The 15,436-nt window shown below is 42.0% G+C and overlaps 1 protein-coding gene across 2 annotated transcripts; it reads left to right on the plus strand.

The window, feature by feature from the left end:
* The first annotated feature begins 493 nt into the window (after positions 1–493).
* Positions 494–4,541, plus strand: LOC108443613 (cytochrome P450 2F2-like). 2 transcript variants are annotated; one of them, XM_017724370.1, is made up of 9 exons: positions 494–704; positions 1,004–1,166; positions 1,259–1,411; positions 1,634–1,794; positions 2,022–2,195; positions 2,328–2,487; positions 3,494–3,681; positions 3,761–3,902; positions 4,075–4,541. In XM_017724370.1, exons 1-9 carry the CDS (start codon positions 543–545, stop codon positions 4,266–4,268), a joined length of 1,497 nt encoding a protein of 498 aa, XP_017579859.1. In that variant the 5' UTR covers positions 494–542; the 3' UTR covers positions 4,269–4,541. The 2 variants fall into 2 exon arrangements, with proteins under 2 accessions (XP_017579859.1, XP_017579860.1); XM_017724371.1 differs by having other exon boundaries at positions 2,349–2,487.
* Positions 4,542–15,436: the final 10,895 nt, after the last annotated feature.

The raw sequence follows: 15,436 nt of genomic DNA on the forward strand, positions 1-15,436 counted from the left end.
CATCTTGGCAAGTTAAACAAATCTTAAATCTAGTTGATATATGTAATATTTCGCTTGCCAGAATATAATTTCTGCTATGTGGAGCTAGTAAAGTAAAGTAAAAGGCCTTAAGATGGTGTCAGAGAATCCCTGAGATAAAATGGCAAAGCAAAACTGAGGAGAATGTGTTAACATGAGCACTGAAATGGACAGTCAGTGCGAATAAAGGTGACTGAACGGTGTATTTGAGTAATGCAGAATTCATTCATATTTTGTAAACTTTCACGAGCCCATAAACTCCATCCTGCCTCATACCGCATCATGCAGCAGGATGAATGCATTACAATAAAACTAATAAAAAGCTGTGAAATTACATTTCTCTGTCAATGATTTAACTGCAGTCTACAGCATAAACAGTCTGGAAGAAAGGTCACAGGACTATTTTGCAAATTTGCCAATCATTTAACCGCAGTCTACAATATAAACAGTCTCGAAAAAGGCTTAGGAGGCCAGTTTAGTATGAAGGGTTGAAGGCTGCGTAATCAGTATAACAGCAGAACACCATGCTGGGCTCCTTGGTCCTTGCTTGGATTTTCATCTGCCTCCTGTTCTTCTTCATCAGGATCCAGAAGCCCAAGAACTTTCCTCCTGGACCCCTGCCTGTGCCCATATTTGGAAATCTGATTCAATTGAACATCACTAATCCTCTGAAAGACTTTGAGAAGGTAGAATATCATGTTCTCTTAACCCTGATCTAGGCATGAATAAGAAAAGCAAGCAGCTCATTAAATGACGGAGTCATTGTCTAATTAGCTTACTGTCTGGGTTTCTGCATTTTTCAGATAAGTCAATTAACTACTTTTTACAGTGAAAAAGAAAATGCCAGTAGGCAACATGGCACCCCTGCACCATAACACTTGTCTACGGTTTACTTTTACCTCTTTATGACTTTGATCTCTTTGTAATCAGGTCTTGTCTTGAATGGCTGTTTACTTCTTCTGCTTGCTGTATTGTATGTCTTTAGTTGGCTCAGTGCTATGGGAACATTTACAGCCTCTACTTTGGAGGAAGACCAGCAGTGGTTCTTACTGGTTTGAAGGCTGTGAAGGAAGCTCTGGTGACTAAGTCTGCAGACTTTTCAGGACGTCCACAAAACATCCTGGTCACCAATTTAAGGGAAGGGAAAGGTGTGTAGTTTGATAAATAAGATTATTAAGATCATTTTTACACACACATATTGAGCAACTTGGACTTGACCGATATGAGTAACATGCGACAGGACTTGTATTTGTTGACTACGGTCTTCGATGGAAGGAACATCGCCGCTTTGCCTCCATGACCCTGAGGAACTTTGGCATGGGGAAGCGATCCATGGAGGACAGAATTCTGGGAGAGACTAAACATCTTGTTGCACGCTTGGAGAAATGTGCTGGTAATTGCCCTACAGTCAATTCATGACTACCCATATTTTATAAATAAACTTAATTGTTTGATTACTTCCCATTGTAGCCCATTAGAGAAAGAGATAGAGATACAGTCAACTTTATTATTGCTCAGTACAAGTACAATGCAATTAAACAGCAAGCCCAAAGAATATCATGTTTTACAGAGACACATGATGAACATAAGTTGTGTATGTGAACATCTACTGCAGGAGGCGTTACGAATCCTCAGACTTTGTTCCATGATGCTGCATCAAATATTATCTACCTGGTTTTATTTAACAAGCGATATGACTATGAGGATGACAACCACAAAAAACATGTTCAATGTTTCACTGAAAATACAAAGATTGTCAATGGACCCTGGGGAATGGTGAGTCAATGTATCATTGCATGAACATAAATGTTTCCATTAGAACGTTGATGTTTCAGCAAAGCAAAAGTTTGATCTAATGCAGAAAGATAGAATTTCAATAATTAACTGATGCACATTTGCAGAATGTTTGGACGTACAAAGGATGGCCATAACACATGAGCAAGTTGAAATAAGGAAAAATGTAACATAGTACTATGAAGAATTATTCTCTTGATGTCTTACAGATCCATGATATGTTTCCTATGCTGAGATCCCTGCCACTTCCCTTTAAGAAGGCCTACAAAAATAACTACAGAGTTGAGAAAATGACTGCAAACATGCTCAGCACACACAAGACATCAAGGGTCCCAGGAGAGCCAAGAGATTTTGTCGACTGCTATCTGGATGAGCTTGATAAGGTGTGTGCTGGTGTGACTGGCAGGATTGTTCTGGTGTGATTTAGGTGAACTAATTTCATCATAGTACTTCCACCATCTTGGTTTTCTTGTATGAGATAAATGATATGAAAAGTATATACATAATTTTATTAGGTAGTGTCATATGTTCAACAGAGAGGAGATGATGGATCTTCCTTTGATGAGGGACAGCTTGTGAGATACATTATGGATCTACATATGGCTGGGACAGATACCACATCCAACACCCTCTTAACAGCATTCCTATACCTCATAACACATATAGACGTTCAAGGTATAAACAAGAAATACTTACCTGAATCTTTTCATTAGCTTTGATTGTATATTTAACAGAGACAGCAATGGCACTGCATGCCTTCAGTTTCTTGTTTCTAGGTAGATGTTGATGAATCAGTTCAGGTTTGTGTTACAAATGCACTATGTTGCCAAAAGTATTCACTCACCAAATCATTGAACTCAGGTGTTCCATTCACTTCCATGGCCACAAGTGTATAAAACCAAGCACCTAGGCATGCAGACTGCTTCTACAAACGTCAAATGCAGTGGTGTAAAGCACCACCAGTGGACTCTAGAGCAGTGGAAACATGTTCTTCTCTGTCTGGGAATCCGATGGGTGAGTCTGGGTTTGGCAGTTGCAAGGAGAACAGAACTTGGCACAATGCAGTCAGACAAGTGTAAAGTTTGGTGGAGGGGGGATTATGGTGTGAGTTCGGTCCCTTAGTTCCAGTGAAAGGAACTCTTAATGCTTCAGCAGACCAAGAGATTTCATGCTTCCAACTTTGTAGGAACAGTTTGGGGGCAGCCCCTTCTTGTTCCAACATGACTACGCACCAGTGAACAAAGCAAGGTCCATAAAGACATGGGTGAGCCAGTTTGGTGTGGAAGAACTTGACTGGTTTGCACAGAGTCCTGACCTCAACCCAATAGAATATCTTTGGGATGAATTAGAGCGGAGACTGTGAGCCAGACCTTCTTGTCCAACATCAGTGTCTGACCTCACAAATGTGCTTCAGGAAGAATGGTCAAAAATTCCCATAAAAGCACTCCTAAACCTTGTGGAAAACCTTCCCAGAAGTCGACATATTAAAACCTATGGATTATGTATTGGATGTCACTCAAGTTCATATGCATGTGAAGACAGATGAGTGAATACTTTTGGAAATATAGTGTATACACAAGTGAACATCAGTACAATAAAAAAGTAGAATGCAATATGTCAAGTACAGTGACAGTGGAACTAGCATTGAATGAGTGCCACACTGTGGCTCATGTTCCTCTAGAGAGATGTCAGAAGGAGATCGATAAGGTTCTGGAGGGTAAAGCTCACGCATCTTTTGAGGACAGACTCAAAATGCCATACACACAGGCCGTCATCCATGAGTCTCAGCGTATCGCCATTACTGTCCCTCTGAGTGTGTTTCACTGCACCAGTAGAGATACTGAACTGATGGGTTACAGCATCCCAAAGGTGAAGATTTCAATTATTTTTAAATCATTACTCTGTACATATTAGTCATATGCTGACTTTGGCTTTCTCTTTGTTGCAGGGCACCATCATCATCCCAAACCTCGCCTCAGTACTGAGTGAGGAAGGCCAGTGGAAGTTTCCTCATGAGTTCAATCCAGCTAACTTCCTGAATGAGCAGGGACAGTTTGAGAAGCCAGAGGCCTTCCTACCCTTTTCAGCTGGTGAGAAATCAGGACAGTGTAAAAGATACAGCAAAGCTACTCACACCCGATTTCTTATTGTGGGATAATTGTAACTAAATCGTTTAAATTTGGACCTCAAAAATGACTGTTTTAAGAAAAGAAAACACAAAATCACAGACAAACCATGTTGATATGTTCTATATGTCTGCAGGGCCTCGTACATGTGTCGGTGAAGGTCTGGCTCGCATGCAGCTCTTCCTCATCTTGGTCACTCTGCTGCGTCGGTTCCAGTTCTTCTGGCCTGAAGATGCAGGAGAACCAGACTATACTCCTGTATATGGACTCACGCTCACACCCAAACCATACAGGATGGGGGTCCATCTGAGACAGCCGGCTACAATATGATTCCAAATATCTGTGTAATGACAATTTCTCTGTAAATGTGTACAAGAGTTTACAGTAAGGATTGTATCAACTTGATTGTTCGATCAACTATTATGAATCCAAATACTTTTGGCTTAGTTTAGGATCTTCGAGGAACACATTCACCCGTTAGATTGCTGGTGCAGCTGTGTTCTATAGCTACAAACTTCACCAGCCTCATCATAATCCTCTCATTAGCATATTTGTATATTGATCCATGATAATTAAAAGCTGTTTCATGACATATGAAAGAAATTTCTTCATGGAGTCTCACATTACAAAATCACATCACTGCTAAAAAAGAAAGCACAGATCAGCATGAACTCCAACCTGATCTAAACTGGTTGATGCTGGTCTGGTGCTGATTTAGGTGATCACCCAGCATTGTTGTACTGGTTGAACAGCATACCAGCATCCGAAACACAATGCATGCTGGTTTTGCTGGTGTAACCCCCATTTCATGAGATCTAAAGACTTAATTCCTAATGTAATCCCTGGTTTAAAATCCTCAGCAGTTAAGGGTTTAAGCGCCATTTGAGCAGAGTTGGTGTGCTGAGCTGCAGCCAATCGTATAGGAGAATTTGACTTGCCCCGCCTTGGCTGCTGTTGATTGGGCAGCGCTGGAGCGCAGTCCATTTCTCTCTCTTTTCCCTATCAGCGTGCCATGGAGGGAGGAGCTGTAGCTTACAGGTAGCTTACAGCTAGCTCGCAGTTAGCTTGCAGTCAGCTCACAAACACAGTTCTTCTTGATGAAAAAAGTGCTTAGGTTGAGACTAAAGCCACCTTTAACTGCTGAAGTGAAGCAAGACACTAAATGGCACAAAAACCTGACCTATGAACACGATTTTTTGGTGTGTTGAATCAAGCTAGCTAGCTAGCTATGCTACCAGACGGCATGATAAAAGTTAGTTCATGTCTAAATAGCTACATTACTTGATAAAAACCAGATAAAAATGCCAATAAAGGTAAAAATCTATTTAAATTGTTGCTTTTAATCGAGTTTAGTTCAAAATTCAGTTAACGACCGTCGAGCAAAGCATTATTTTTCCTACTCATAGCTGCTGCTGGTTCCAGAGCTATTGAGGGAAAAGGACCAAAAGCTACATGTTCAGTGCAGAGGTATATTCCACTCAGTCCTTAAAATGAGTTGTGGTACATGTTTAAAGAAAGACTATATTTGTTGGTTTTTGAAAGGTTTATTGACTTTTAATAGGTGTTTTGAGATGTTTTGCAGCTTAATACCTGTGAAAAAAAATGTTATTTTGTAATATGGGAAAATATATTCAAGTACTTACCTGTTATTGTTTTGAAGACCTGTAAAAGAAAGGTTATTTCTGTTAATGAGAAACCTGTCATTCAATGTAATTATAGAGTGATGTAAATAAGTATAATGAACTGAATGTAATCAAGAGTTATGGTAAGTGAGATTTAGATACATAGAGAAATTGTTTACTATACCTGTTTTACTTAAGCAGGTCAGGTTTTTTTTTTGAGGGCATCGGAAATCTTGGAGCGTGGATTTCCTCTGGGATTTCGTGGATTTTCCTCATCTCGTCTTGGAACCCCTTCTGTGAAGTTGATGGCGAGCCACCCAAAGAGACTGAACTGCCACATCTGACTGCTCTTGAATTCATTCTGAACTACCTGGTTATGTGTTGGGATTGAGAATGACAGACTGATATAAACCGTCTATTTGTTTTTCTTGTTTTATTTATTGGTTTTGATACAAGTTACATGTTATGTTTTGTATTTATTTTTGCCATTTTTTTTTATCAAGTAAAGACATTCATTTTATTTTAAACTCTTGTATCTGTTTAATGCTGACATACCCCCACCTCCTCTACGAATCTAGACGTATTGGCCTAGAGTGGTTATTTTCCTGTGTAATCTGTATTTACTCTGCCTCACTGTTACTGGACAGTAAGTAAATTATGAGGTTAACCGATAGGAGTGCTACACAAAAGTGGCGAGCCAGCCAGGAGGTGGTGCTATTGTCAGCATAACAGATCATACTAAATCTAGCTAACCTTGAAATTAAAGAAACAAACTTGTGACGAAACACGTTTAAGATGGAGATACGGAGAGAAAATGTAAATGTTCAAAACTCTCGTAGTTAGTGGATTAACCCGCACTCCGATAGATGAGGAACTCTTTGACGATCTCTTTGACGAACTCTATATACGATCAAAGCAGGGAGTGAGGCAACCAAGTTGTATCTTGAGGAGCTCCAGAGTGTTGCTGACTTGAGTGGCCAGAGTCTTGCTGCAGTACTGCAAGAAGAGTTAGCAAAAGTCCATCACTCAAGCAGCTCAGGGCAAAACCCTAAGGGAAGTATGGGGTACTAGTGAAGATGACAATGCTGATAAATTAGAACCCACAGCTAACATTGATAGTACTCACCAGTTTACTCCTAACATGCCCTCTCAGTCCACTTCACCTGTTAAAGAGAATCCAGTTACAGCCGCATCCCTTTCCATTCCACTGAACAAACCATGTGAAACTAGTCCAAATCCTGATTGTGTATCCACCAGAAGTTTGAAGAGTAATAGTAGAGCACATAGTAAAGACTGGAGAAGTTGGATCACAGTCACATGCTCACAGCAGACTCGAAATGTTTTCTGGGAGGTTTCCTTGTCCTTCAAATGAAGCTGACTATGACACTTGGAGAACAAATGTTGAGTTGTTGCTGCGAGATCCCACCATTTCAGACCTGGACCGTTCCAGGAAGATTATCGACAGCCTATCACCACCGGCTGCAACTGTAATCAAACCTTTAGGTCCTTCTGCTTTACCTAATACGTACCTGGAATTGCTCGACTCAGCATTTGGAACAGTTGAAGATGATGAGCTTTTTGCCAAGTTCTTAAACACGTTCCAGAAAACAGGTGAGAAACCATCATATCTGCACAGACTTCAAGTCGCACTAATGAAAGCCACGAAAAGAGGAGGTATTACAGCTAGCAAACCTGAAGATCAGCTTCTGAAGCAATTCTGTTATGGGTGCTGGGATCAGTCAATTCTTATCGAGCTCCAGTTAGAGCAGAAAAGGGCAGATCCACCATCTTTCCCAAAGTTACTCCTGATGCTGCGTACAGAGGAGGACAGACAAGCTGCTAAAGCAAGGCGCATGAAACTGCATCTTGGCATGCCCCGACAGAGAGTTGTGACTAATGCACAAGTACCATGTGTCAGCCCACCTAGTGACAATCAGTTATCCCGCTATGCTGAACTTTCTGCAGAGACACAACAACTTAAAGCACAAGTTGCTCAGCTACAAGCCCAGTTAGCCAGGTTAACCCCATCCAAGTCCACAAAAGCTAAAAAACACCCACCTAAATCTAAAGATTCTTCCAGTTCTAATACAAACCAATCTAAAGTAACCTCATCTGCTGCTACTAATGCCACCCTTAAACCAAAGCCAAAGCCTTGGTACTGTTTCTCATGTGGAGAAGATGGACACATCAGTTTTGTATGACTGAGCCCAATCCATCTTTAGTCTATGCAAAAAGAAAGGAACTCAAGGAAAAGCAGCAGCAGTGGGAAGAACAGAGCAAGCTTCCTTTAAACTTAAGGCAGTCCTTGTCGCGGAACTGACAGGGACTAAGCACAACAAATGTCCCACTCGGAAAGAGAAAAGTGAAAATGCCACCATACCAGAGAGACTTGTTGGAACAAAGTGCATAGCTGAAGTCCTCATAGCTGGGAGAAGTTGCAATTGTCTTTTAGACACAAGCTCACAAGTCACCACAATGACACGGTCCTTTTATGAAGCTCATTTATCAGAACAGCCTATTCAACCTCTAACTAGCCTGCTTGAGGTTGAAGGAGCCAATGGACAGCCGTATGAGGGTTTTGTTGAAGTTAATATCACATTCCCGAGAGAGCTCTCTGGAAAAGAAATTGAAGTCCCAACTTTAGCACTAGTAGTTCCAGATTTCTGCTTTACTGAGCATTCTCAGGTGCTCATAGGGACAAACACGCTAGATGTTTTGTACAGACAGTACAATCAGCTAAAGAAGTCTCATCAGTGTCCTACCTTTTATGGGTATAAGGCTGTGTTTTAAAGGAACTTTCCCTTCGAGAGAAGCAAGCTGTAAGTGGTCAAATCGGGGTAGTTATGTGGAGCAAAACAGCAGAAGTCATACCTGCGGGGCAAATTGTCTGCCTTACAGGAGTTGTTCATAGCAGAGTCAGTGCTGAACCATGGGCAATAGTTGAGCCACCTTCTACCTCTTCTTTACCTGGAGGTGTTCTTGTGTCCAGCTGCGTGTTGACCAATCCTTCACATACTCCCTATAAGTTACCAGTAATGTTGAAGAACGAAACCAGTCATGACATCACAATACCGACCAACAACATAATAGCTGAACTACACTCCATCACAAGTATCATTCCTGAACCTGCACCTTCAACAGGGCTTTGTACTAGTGAGGAGAAGACCCAAAGCAGTGCTCTCTTTTAGTTTTGGTGAGTCCTTACCTGAAGAATGGCAAGAGAGAATCTCCAAGAAATTAAGCAGCATGCCTGAAGTGTTTGCTTTGCATGACCTTGATTTTGGCCATGCAAAGGCTGTGAAACATTACATTAAACTCCATGATGAGGCTCCTTTCAAGTATTGTGCCAGACCCATCCATCCGCAAGATCTTGAAGCGGTTCGCAAACACCTTAGAGAATTAGCAGATGCTGGTGTGATCCGAGAGTCAGAATCCCCCTTGTCATCGCCAATTGTAGTCATACGCAAGAAGAACGGAGATGTAAGACTGCATTGATTACAGGAAACTCAACCTCCAAGCCATCAAAGACGTGTACGCACTCCCTAATTTAGAGGAAACCTTTGCTACCCTTACTGGACCTAAATGGTTCTCTGTACTTGACTTAAAGTCAGGCTACTACCAAGTTGAGATGGAAGAGGAAGATAAAGCCAAGACTGCATTTGTCTGCCCCCTAGGATTCTGGGAGTTCAATTGTATGCCACAAGGCATCACGAATGCTCCCAGTACTTTTCAGTGCCTCATGGAGCGATGTGTGGGAGAGATGAACTTGAAAGAGGTGCTTGTATTTCTGGATGATCTCATCATCTTTTCTAAGTCCCTAGAGGAGCACGAGGAAAGACTACTTAAAGTCGTGAGTCATCTAAAGGAGTATGGTCTAAAGTTGTCCCCTGAAAAATGCAGATTCTTTCAAACTTCTGTTCGCTACTTAGGTCACATCGTTTCTGAGAATGGCGTTGAGATGGATCCTGATAAAATAGCTGCTCTGAAAACTCCAAATCCAAAAAATCTCAAAGAGCTTTGATCATCTTTAGGATTTTCAGGATACTACAGGAGGTTCGTTAAAGATTACTCCAAGATAGTGAAGCCTCTAAATGATCTGACCTCTGACTACCCTCCACGAAGAAAAGGAGCCAAGAAACAAGACACCGACAAAAACTATCTAGACCCCAAAGAACCTTTTCAGGGTCGCTGGACAGGAAGTAGTCAGCAAGCCTTCGAAACCATAATCGAGAAACTCACCACAGCTCCAGTACTTGGTTTCGCAAACCCTAAGCTTCCGTACATCTTCCACACGGATGCAAGTACCACGGGGCTAGGTGCGGCCTTGTATCAAGACCAAGGTGGTGTAAAGAGAGTTATTGCTTTTGCAAGCAGAGGCCTTACACGCAGTGAAGCCAGATATCCTGCCCATAAGTTGGAGTTTCTTGCGTTAAAGTGGGCAGTGGTTGATAAGTTCAGTGATTATCTCTATGGGAACACTTTCACAGTGCTGACTGATAGTAATCCACTTACCTACATTCTGACCTCAGCTAAACTAGATGCTACTAGCTACAGATGGCTTTCAGCACTCTCAACGTTCTCGTTTGACTTGCAGTATCGGAGAGGCAAGCAAAACCTGGATGCAGATGGCTTGTCGAGAAGACCTCATGGGGAGCTGATGGATGATCCTGCTTCTCAGAAAGAGCATGAGCGTATTAGACAGTTCACTCAGTACCACCAAAGAGAACCTTCCAATCAGAAATCTGAACATGAATTGGTGAAAGCTCTTTGTGAGAAACATCTGACCACAAGACAGTCTAACATTGCTTTAGTAGAGTCACTTGCCTTACATGCACATGCCATCCCTGAGGAGTTGACAGAGGAACCACTTCTTCTTGGATACCATGTCCTTCCCAAGTTTTCCAATGCAGAGATAGCTGAAAAGCAGAGAGCCGATCAAATGCTTGCACCAGTCATAAACCAGTTATAGACGGGAGAGAAACCACCCCCTACATTGCGCAAAGAGCCACCAGATATCTCTCTAAAATTCAGAGTGGAACAAGATAGAGCTGAGAGATGGTGTCCTGTATAGACGTAGACAAGGAGAGAACCAGACCTCTTATCAGTTGGTGCTGCCTTCAGAGTTCAGGCCCATAGTTCTGCAGAGCCTACACGACGAAATGGGACATATGGGTGTGGAACGCACTTTACACCTTGTTAGATCTAGGTTTTATTGGCCCAAAATGGCCACTGATGTTGAAAAGAAAATCCAAACATATGGCAGGTGTGTCCGTAGGAAGGCTCTTCCTGATAAAGCTGCTCCTCTTGTTAACATTCTGACTACCAGACCACTTGAATTGGTCTGTATGGACTTCCTCTCCATCGAACCTGACAGTAAGAACACAAAAGATGTCCTTGTCATCACAGACCGTTTTACAAAGTATGCCATAGCCGTGCCAACACCCAATCAGACGGCCCGCACAGTAGCAAAATGCCTGTGGGATACATTTATAGCCCATTATGGTCTATCTGAATGACTGCACAGTGACCAAGGCACTGATTTGGAGTCTACTCTCATCAAAGAGCTTTGTGCCTTGGTAGTAATTCAGAAATGCAGGAATTCAGAAATGCAATGTCTGCCCATGTGGGTTTTTTTCTTATGGGCTGAAAACATGGCTAGTGTACGAGACCCTCAAGACTGGCATCAAAGAAATTCTGTGACCCTGGTGATAGCAGGTGTTTACTGGAAAGAAGTGTTGCTATATGTGATACATACAGTATAATGGTGTATTCACCTAATGGTGAATCTTATAAAACAGTAAACTTAATTGCTTAAATTAAAATGGTTTGGTGAACTGCAATGTTGTAACAATAAACTGGTTCAACTCCTTCGAACCTCTTTGAAGTTTTTGGACCTCTAGGCTCTAGTCAAGCCCTTACATGGATCTCCCTACCTACAACATTGGACACTGAGAAGGATATAATTAAACACAATAATTTATGTTAGACACTGTTTATTTACTTCTTAAACACACATATTTAAAGATCTCTAAATCTGAGGAATGCTGAAACTACCTAACATTACTCATCCTTTCTATGACAATGAGTATGGTAACTAGTGTTAGCTAGATAACAACAATGGCACCCAACTAATGATTTACCTTCATAATCAAAAATAAACTCCTCAAAAAAGAATTTATATCCCTTATCGAGTTTTGCACATTTGATGCTCGATAACTCTTCCACAATTCTGACCACATCATCCAGCCTAAAGCACGGGGGTTCAGCCAAAGATGATGAATAATGAAATGTAGCCATATTCATAGCGGAGCTGCGCAGAAAGCGGAAATAAGTTTACACATAACCTCCTTTGGAACTTGACCCCTCCTCTATACGTGAAAAATGCCTATTTAAGACACATGCTAATCATTTCTCCAACTCTTTCTTTCCTTTTCTGTTATCTAGGGGACTATCATCATCCAAACCTCTCCTCAGTACTGATTGAGGAAAGCAAGTGGACGTCTCCTCATGAGTTCAATCCAGTTAACTTCCTCAATGAGCAGCGACAGTTTGAGAAGCCTGAGTCCTTCATGTCCTTTTCTACTGGTGAGAGTTCTGAACAGTGTAAATAAGGGCAATAAAAATCACTGAAATCTTCAAATTAGATTCATAGTATACATTTAAATACTCAGTTTTGATTTGGATCAGGCTGAAGGTACACTATATTGCCAAAAGTATTTGCTTGTCTGCCTTCACACATATGAACTTGAGTGACATCCCATTCTTAATCCATAGGGTTTAATAAGATGTTGGCCCACCCTTTGCTGCTATAACAGCTTCAACTCTTCTGGGAAGGTTTTCCGCAAGGTTGAGGATTTTGTTTATGCAAATTTTTCACCATTCTTCCTGAAGCGCATTTGTGAGGTCAGACACTGATGTTGGACAAGAAGGTCTGGCTTGCAGTCTCCTCTCTAATTCATCCCAATTTGCGTTGAGGTCAGGACTCTGTGCAGACGAGTCAAATAATTCCACACCAAACTTGCTCATCCATGTCTTTACAGACCTTGCTTTGTGCACTGGTGCGCAGTCATGTTGGAACAGGAAGGGGCCATCCCCAAACTGTTCCCACAAAGGGAGCATGAAACTGTCCAAAATCTCTTGGTCTGCTGAAGCATTAAGAGCTCCTTTCACTGGAACTAAGGGGCCGAGGCCAACTCCTAAAAAACAACCTCACACCATAATCCCCCCCTCCACCAAACTTTATGCTTGGCAAAATGCAGTCAGACAAGTAGCATTCTCCTGGAAGCCGTCAAACCCAGACTTGTATATTGGGTTCCCAGATGGAGAAGTGTGATTCGTCACTCCAGAGAACACATCTCCGCTGCTCTAGAGTCCAGTGGCGGTGCTTTACACCACTGCATTTGATGCTTTGCACTTGGTGATATAAGGCTTGGATGCAGCTGCTCAGCCATGGAAACTCATTTCATTAAGCTCTCTACGCTGTTCTTGAGCTAATCTAAAGGCCATATGAAGTTTAGAAGTCTGTAGCATTTGACTCTGCAGAAAGTTGGTGACATCTGCACACTATGCGCTTCAGCATCAGTTGACCCCGCTCTGTCATTTTACGTGGCCTACCACTTCGTGGCTGAGTTGCTGTCATTCCCAATCGCTTCCACTTTGTTATAATACCATTGACAGTTGGCTGTGGAATATTTATTAGTGAGGAAATTTCATGACTGGAATTGTTGCACAGATGGCATACTATCACGGTACAATACTGGAATTCACTGAGCTCCTGAGAGTGACCCATTCTTTCACATATGTTTGTAGAAGCAGTCTGCATGCCTAGGTGCTTGGTTTTATACACCTGTGGCCACAAAACTGATTGGAACACCTGAATTAAATTATTTGGATGGGTAAGTCAAAACTTTTGGGCAATATAGTGTATGTTCAGAAGATCAACTCCCTGACAAAATGACAAACATGCAGATGTAAATTTTACATGTGTGCAGGGCCTTGTGTGTGTCTTAGTGAAGGTCTGGCTCGCATGGAGCTCTTCTTCATCTTGGTCACTCTGCTACGTTGATTTCAGTTCTTCTGGCCTGAAGATGCAGGAGAACCAGACTTCCCTCCTGTATATGGAATCTCGCTCTCCCCAAACCATATAGGGTGGAAGTCACACTGAGACAGAAAGTTAAACAAATGTAGAATATAATTCAGCAGGATTCTTTGTTAAATGCAGAGATTAACAAAGTAAATCCATAGTGCAAGTGTCCATAGCAAAATTATATTACAGCCACAAAAAGATAAGGATGAACCCTAATCTCCGCAGCGCTTTGGCCCAGAAGCTCGACGGTTTGACATGCCTACTCCAGCTGATTCAGAATCAGCACTCACCAAACATTGCATGTAGGTTTCCTTTGGGTTCACCCCCAGACTACCAATACTCCATACAATTTGTACTTATGACATCGCAAACACTCTTATCTAGAGCAGCTTACGGTTTGATCGTTTTATAGAGGTAGGCAAAGGTAGTGTTAGGAATCTTGCCCATGGAGTCTTATTGGCATAGTGTAGGGTGGCTGCCCACTGGGAAACTGATCCCTAGTTTACAACCTGGAGGGCAGACATGTTACCCACTACACTGTACCAGTCACTATACTAGTTTAACACTATGATCAAAACAGTAAAATCCATGTTTGCTAAAATCGCATGAATTGTCCTGAATTGCACTGTCCATGAATTGTCCATGAATTGCACTGTTTCTGTATATTTTTTTATACAGAAGTATTGCACTACTTTTAATCAATGCTAAAGTTAATTAAACCTGGATTAAAATGATTGTTTACACATGCCATCTACCGTCCTGCTCATTTGTAATTGGCTATAAACATGGTTCTACAGAAAGTTTCGTTATTTCTGTGGGAAAAACGGAGTTACTTTCTGAATTAGCTTTAACAGCTTTCACCTTGAACACAAGACAAATGAGACAAATCTAGCAAGGCATTCAGACAATCACAGACTATAAAGTTACTCCTCCCCCCTGTGAAAATAACTTCAACTTTCTCAACAAAATAAATATTTTGGAAGGTTTGAGGCACTGAACACCACTCATGTGGTGAAATCTACTCCTCGCCCCGATGAGCAGTTGCTCTGCCTGGATAAGGTGGATGTCCAAAGAACCCTGGGGAGAGTAAACACTCGGAAAGTGACGGGCCCCGACAACATACACAGACAGGTACTTAAGGAATGTGCCGATCAGCTGGCCGGGGTTTTCACGGACATATTCAACACTTCGCTGAAACAGGCTGTCGTACCTTCATGCCTAAAGACTACCACAATCATACCAGTGCTCAAAAAACCCACAATCTCCTCCCTCAGTGATTACCACCTTGTACCACTCACCCTCATCATGATGAAGTGTTTTGAAAGGCTGGTATTAGGACCACATTACCTCCAAATTCCCTTCCACATTCGACCTGTACCAGTTCGCTTACCGCCCTAATCGTTCCACAGAGGATGCCATCTCCTCTGCACTTCACCTGAGCTTAGAACCCCTGGAAGGAAAGAATACACGTGTGCGCATGCTGTTTCTGGACTTCAGCTCAGAGAGAGTGGTCCACTTTGAATTGGTCCACTCACACTGAAGCTCTGGTCAAAAGAGCTCAGCAGCGCATACACTTCCTGAGAAGGATGAAAAGAGCATACTTCCTCCGATTCTCAGCACCTTCAACAGAGGCACTATAGAGAGCATCTCTGTCTGGGCAGGAGCCTGCAGTGCCTCTGACTGGAAGTCCCTCCAGAGGGTGATTAGGACAGCAGAGAAAATTATTGGGACTTCACTTTCTAAATTACAGGACATTGCGAAAAGTCGCTGTCTGACCAGAGCTCAGAACA

Source organism: Pygocentrus nattereri, chromosome 8, assembly GCF_015220715.1.
Source record: "Pygocentrus nattereri isolate fPygNat1 chromosome 8, fPygNat1.pri, whole genome shotgun sequence".
Taxonomy (NCBI): domain Eukaryota; kingdom Metazoa; phylum Chordata; class Actinopteri; order Characiformes; family Serrasalmidae; genus Pygocentrus; species Pygocentrus nattereri.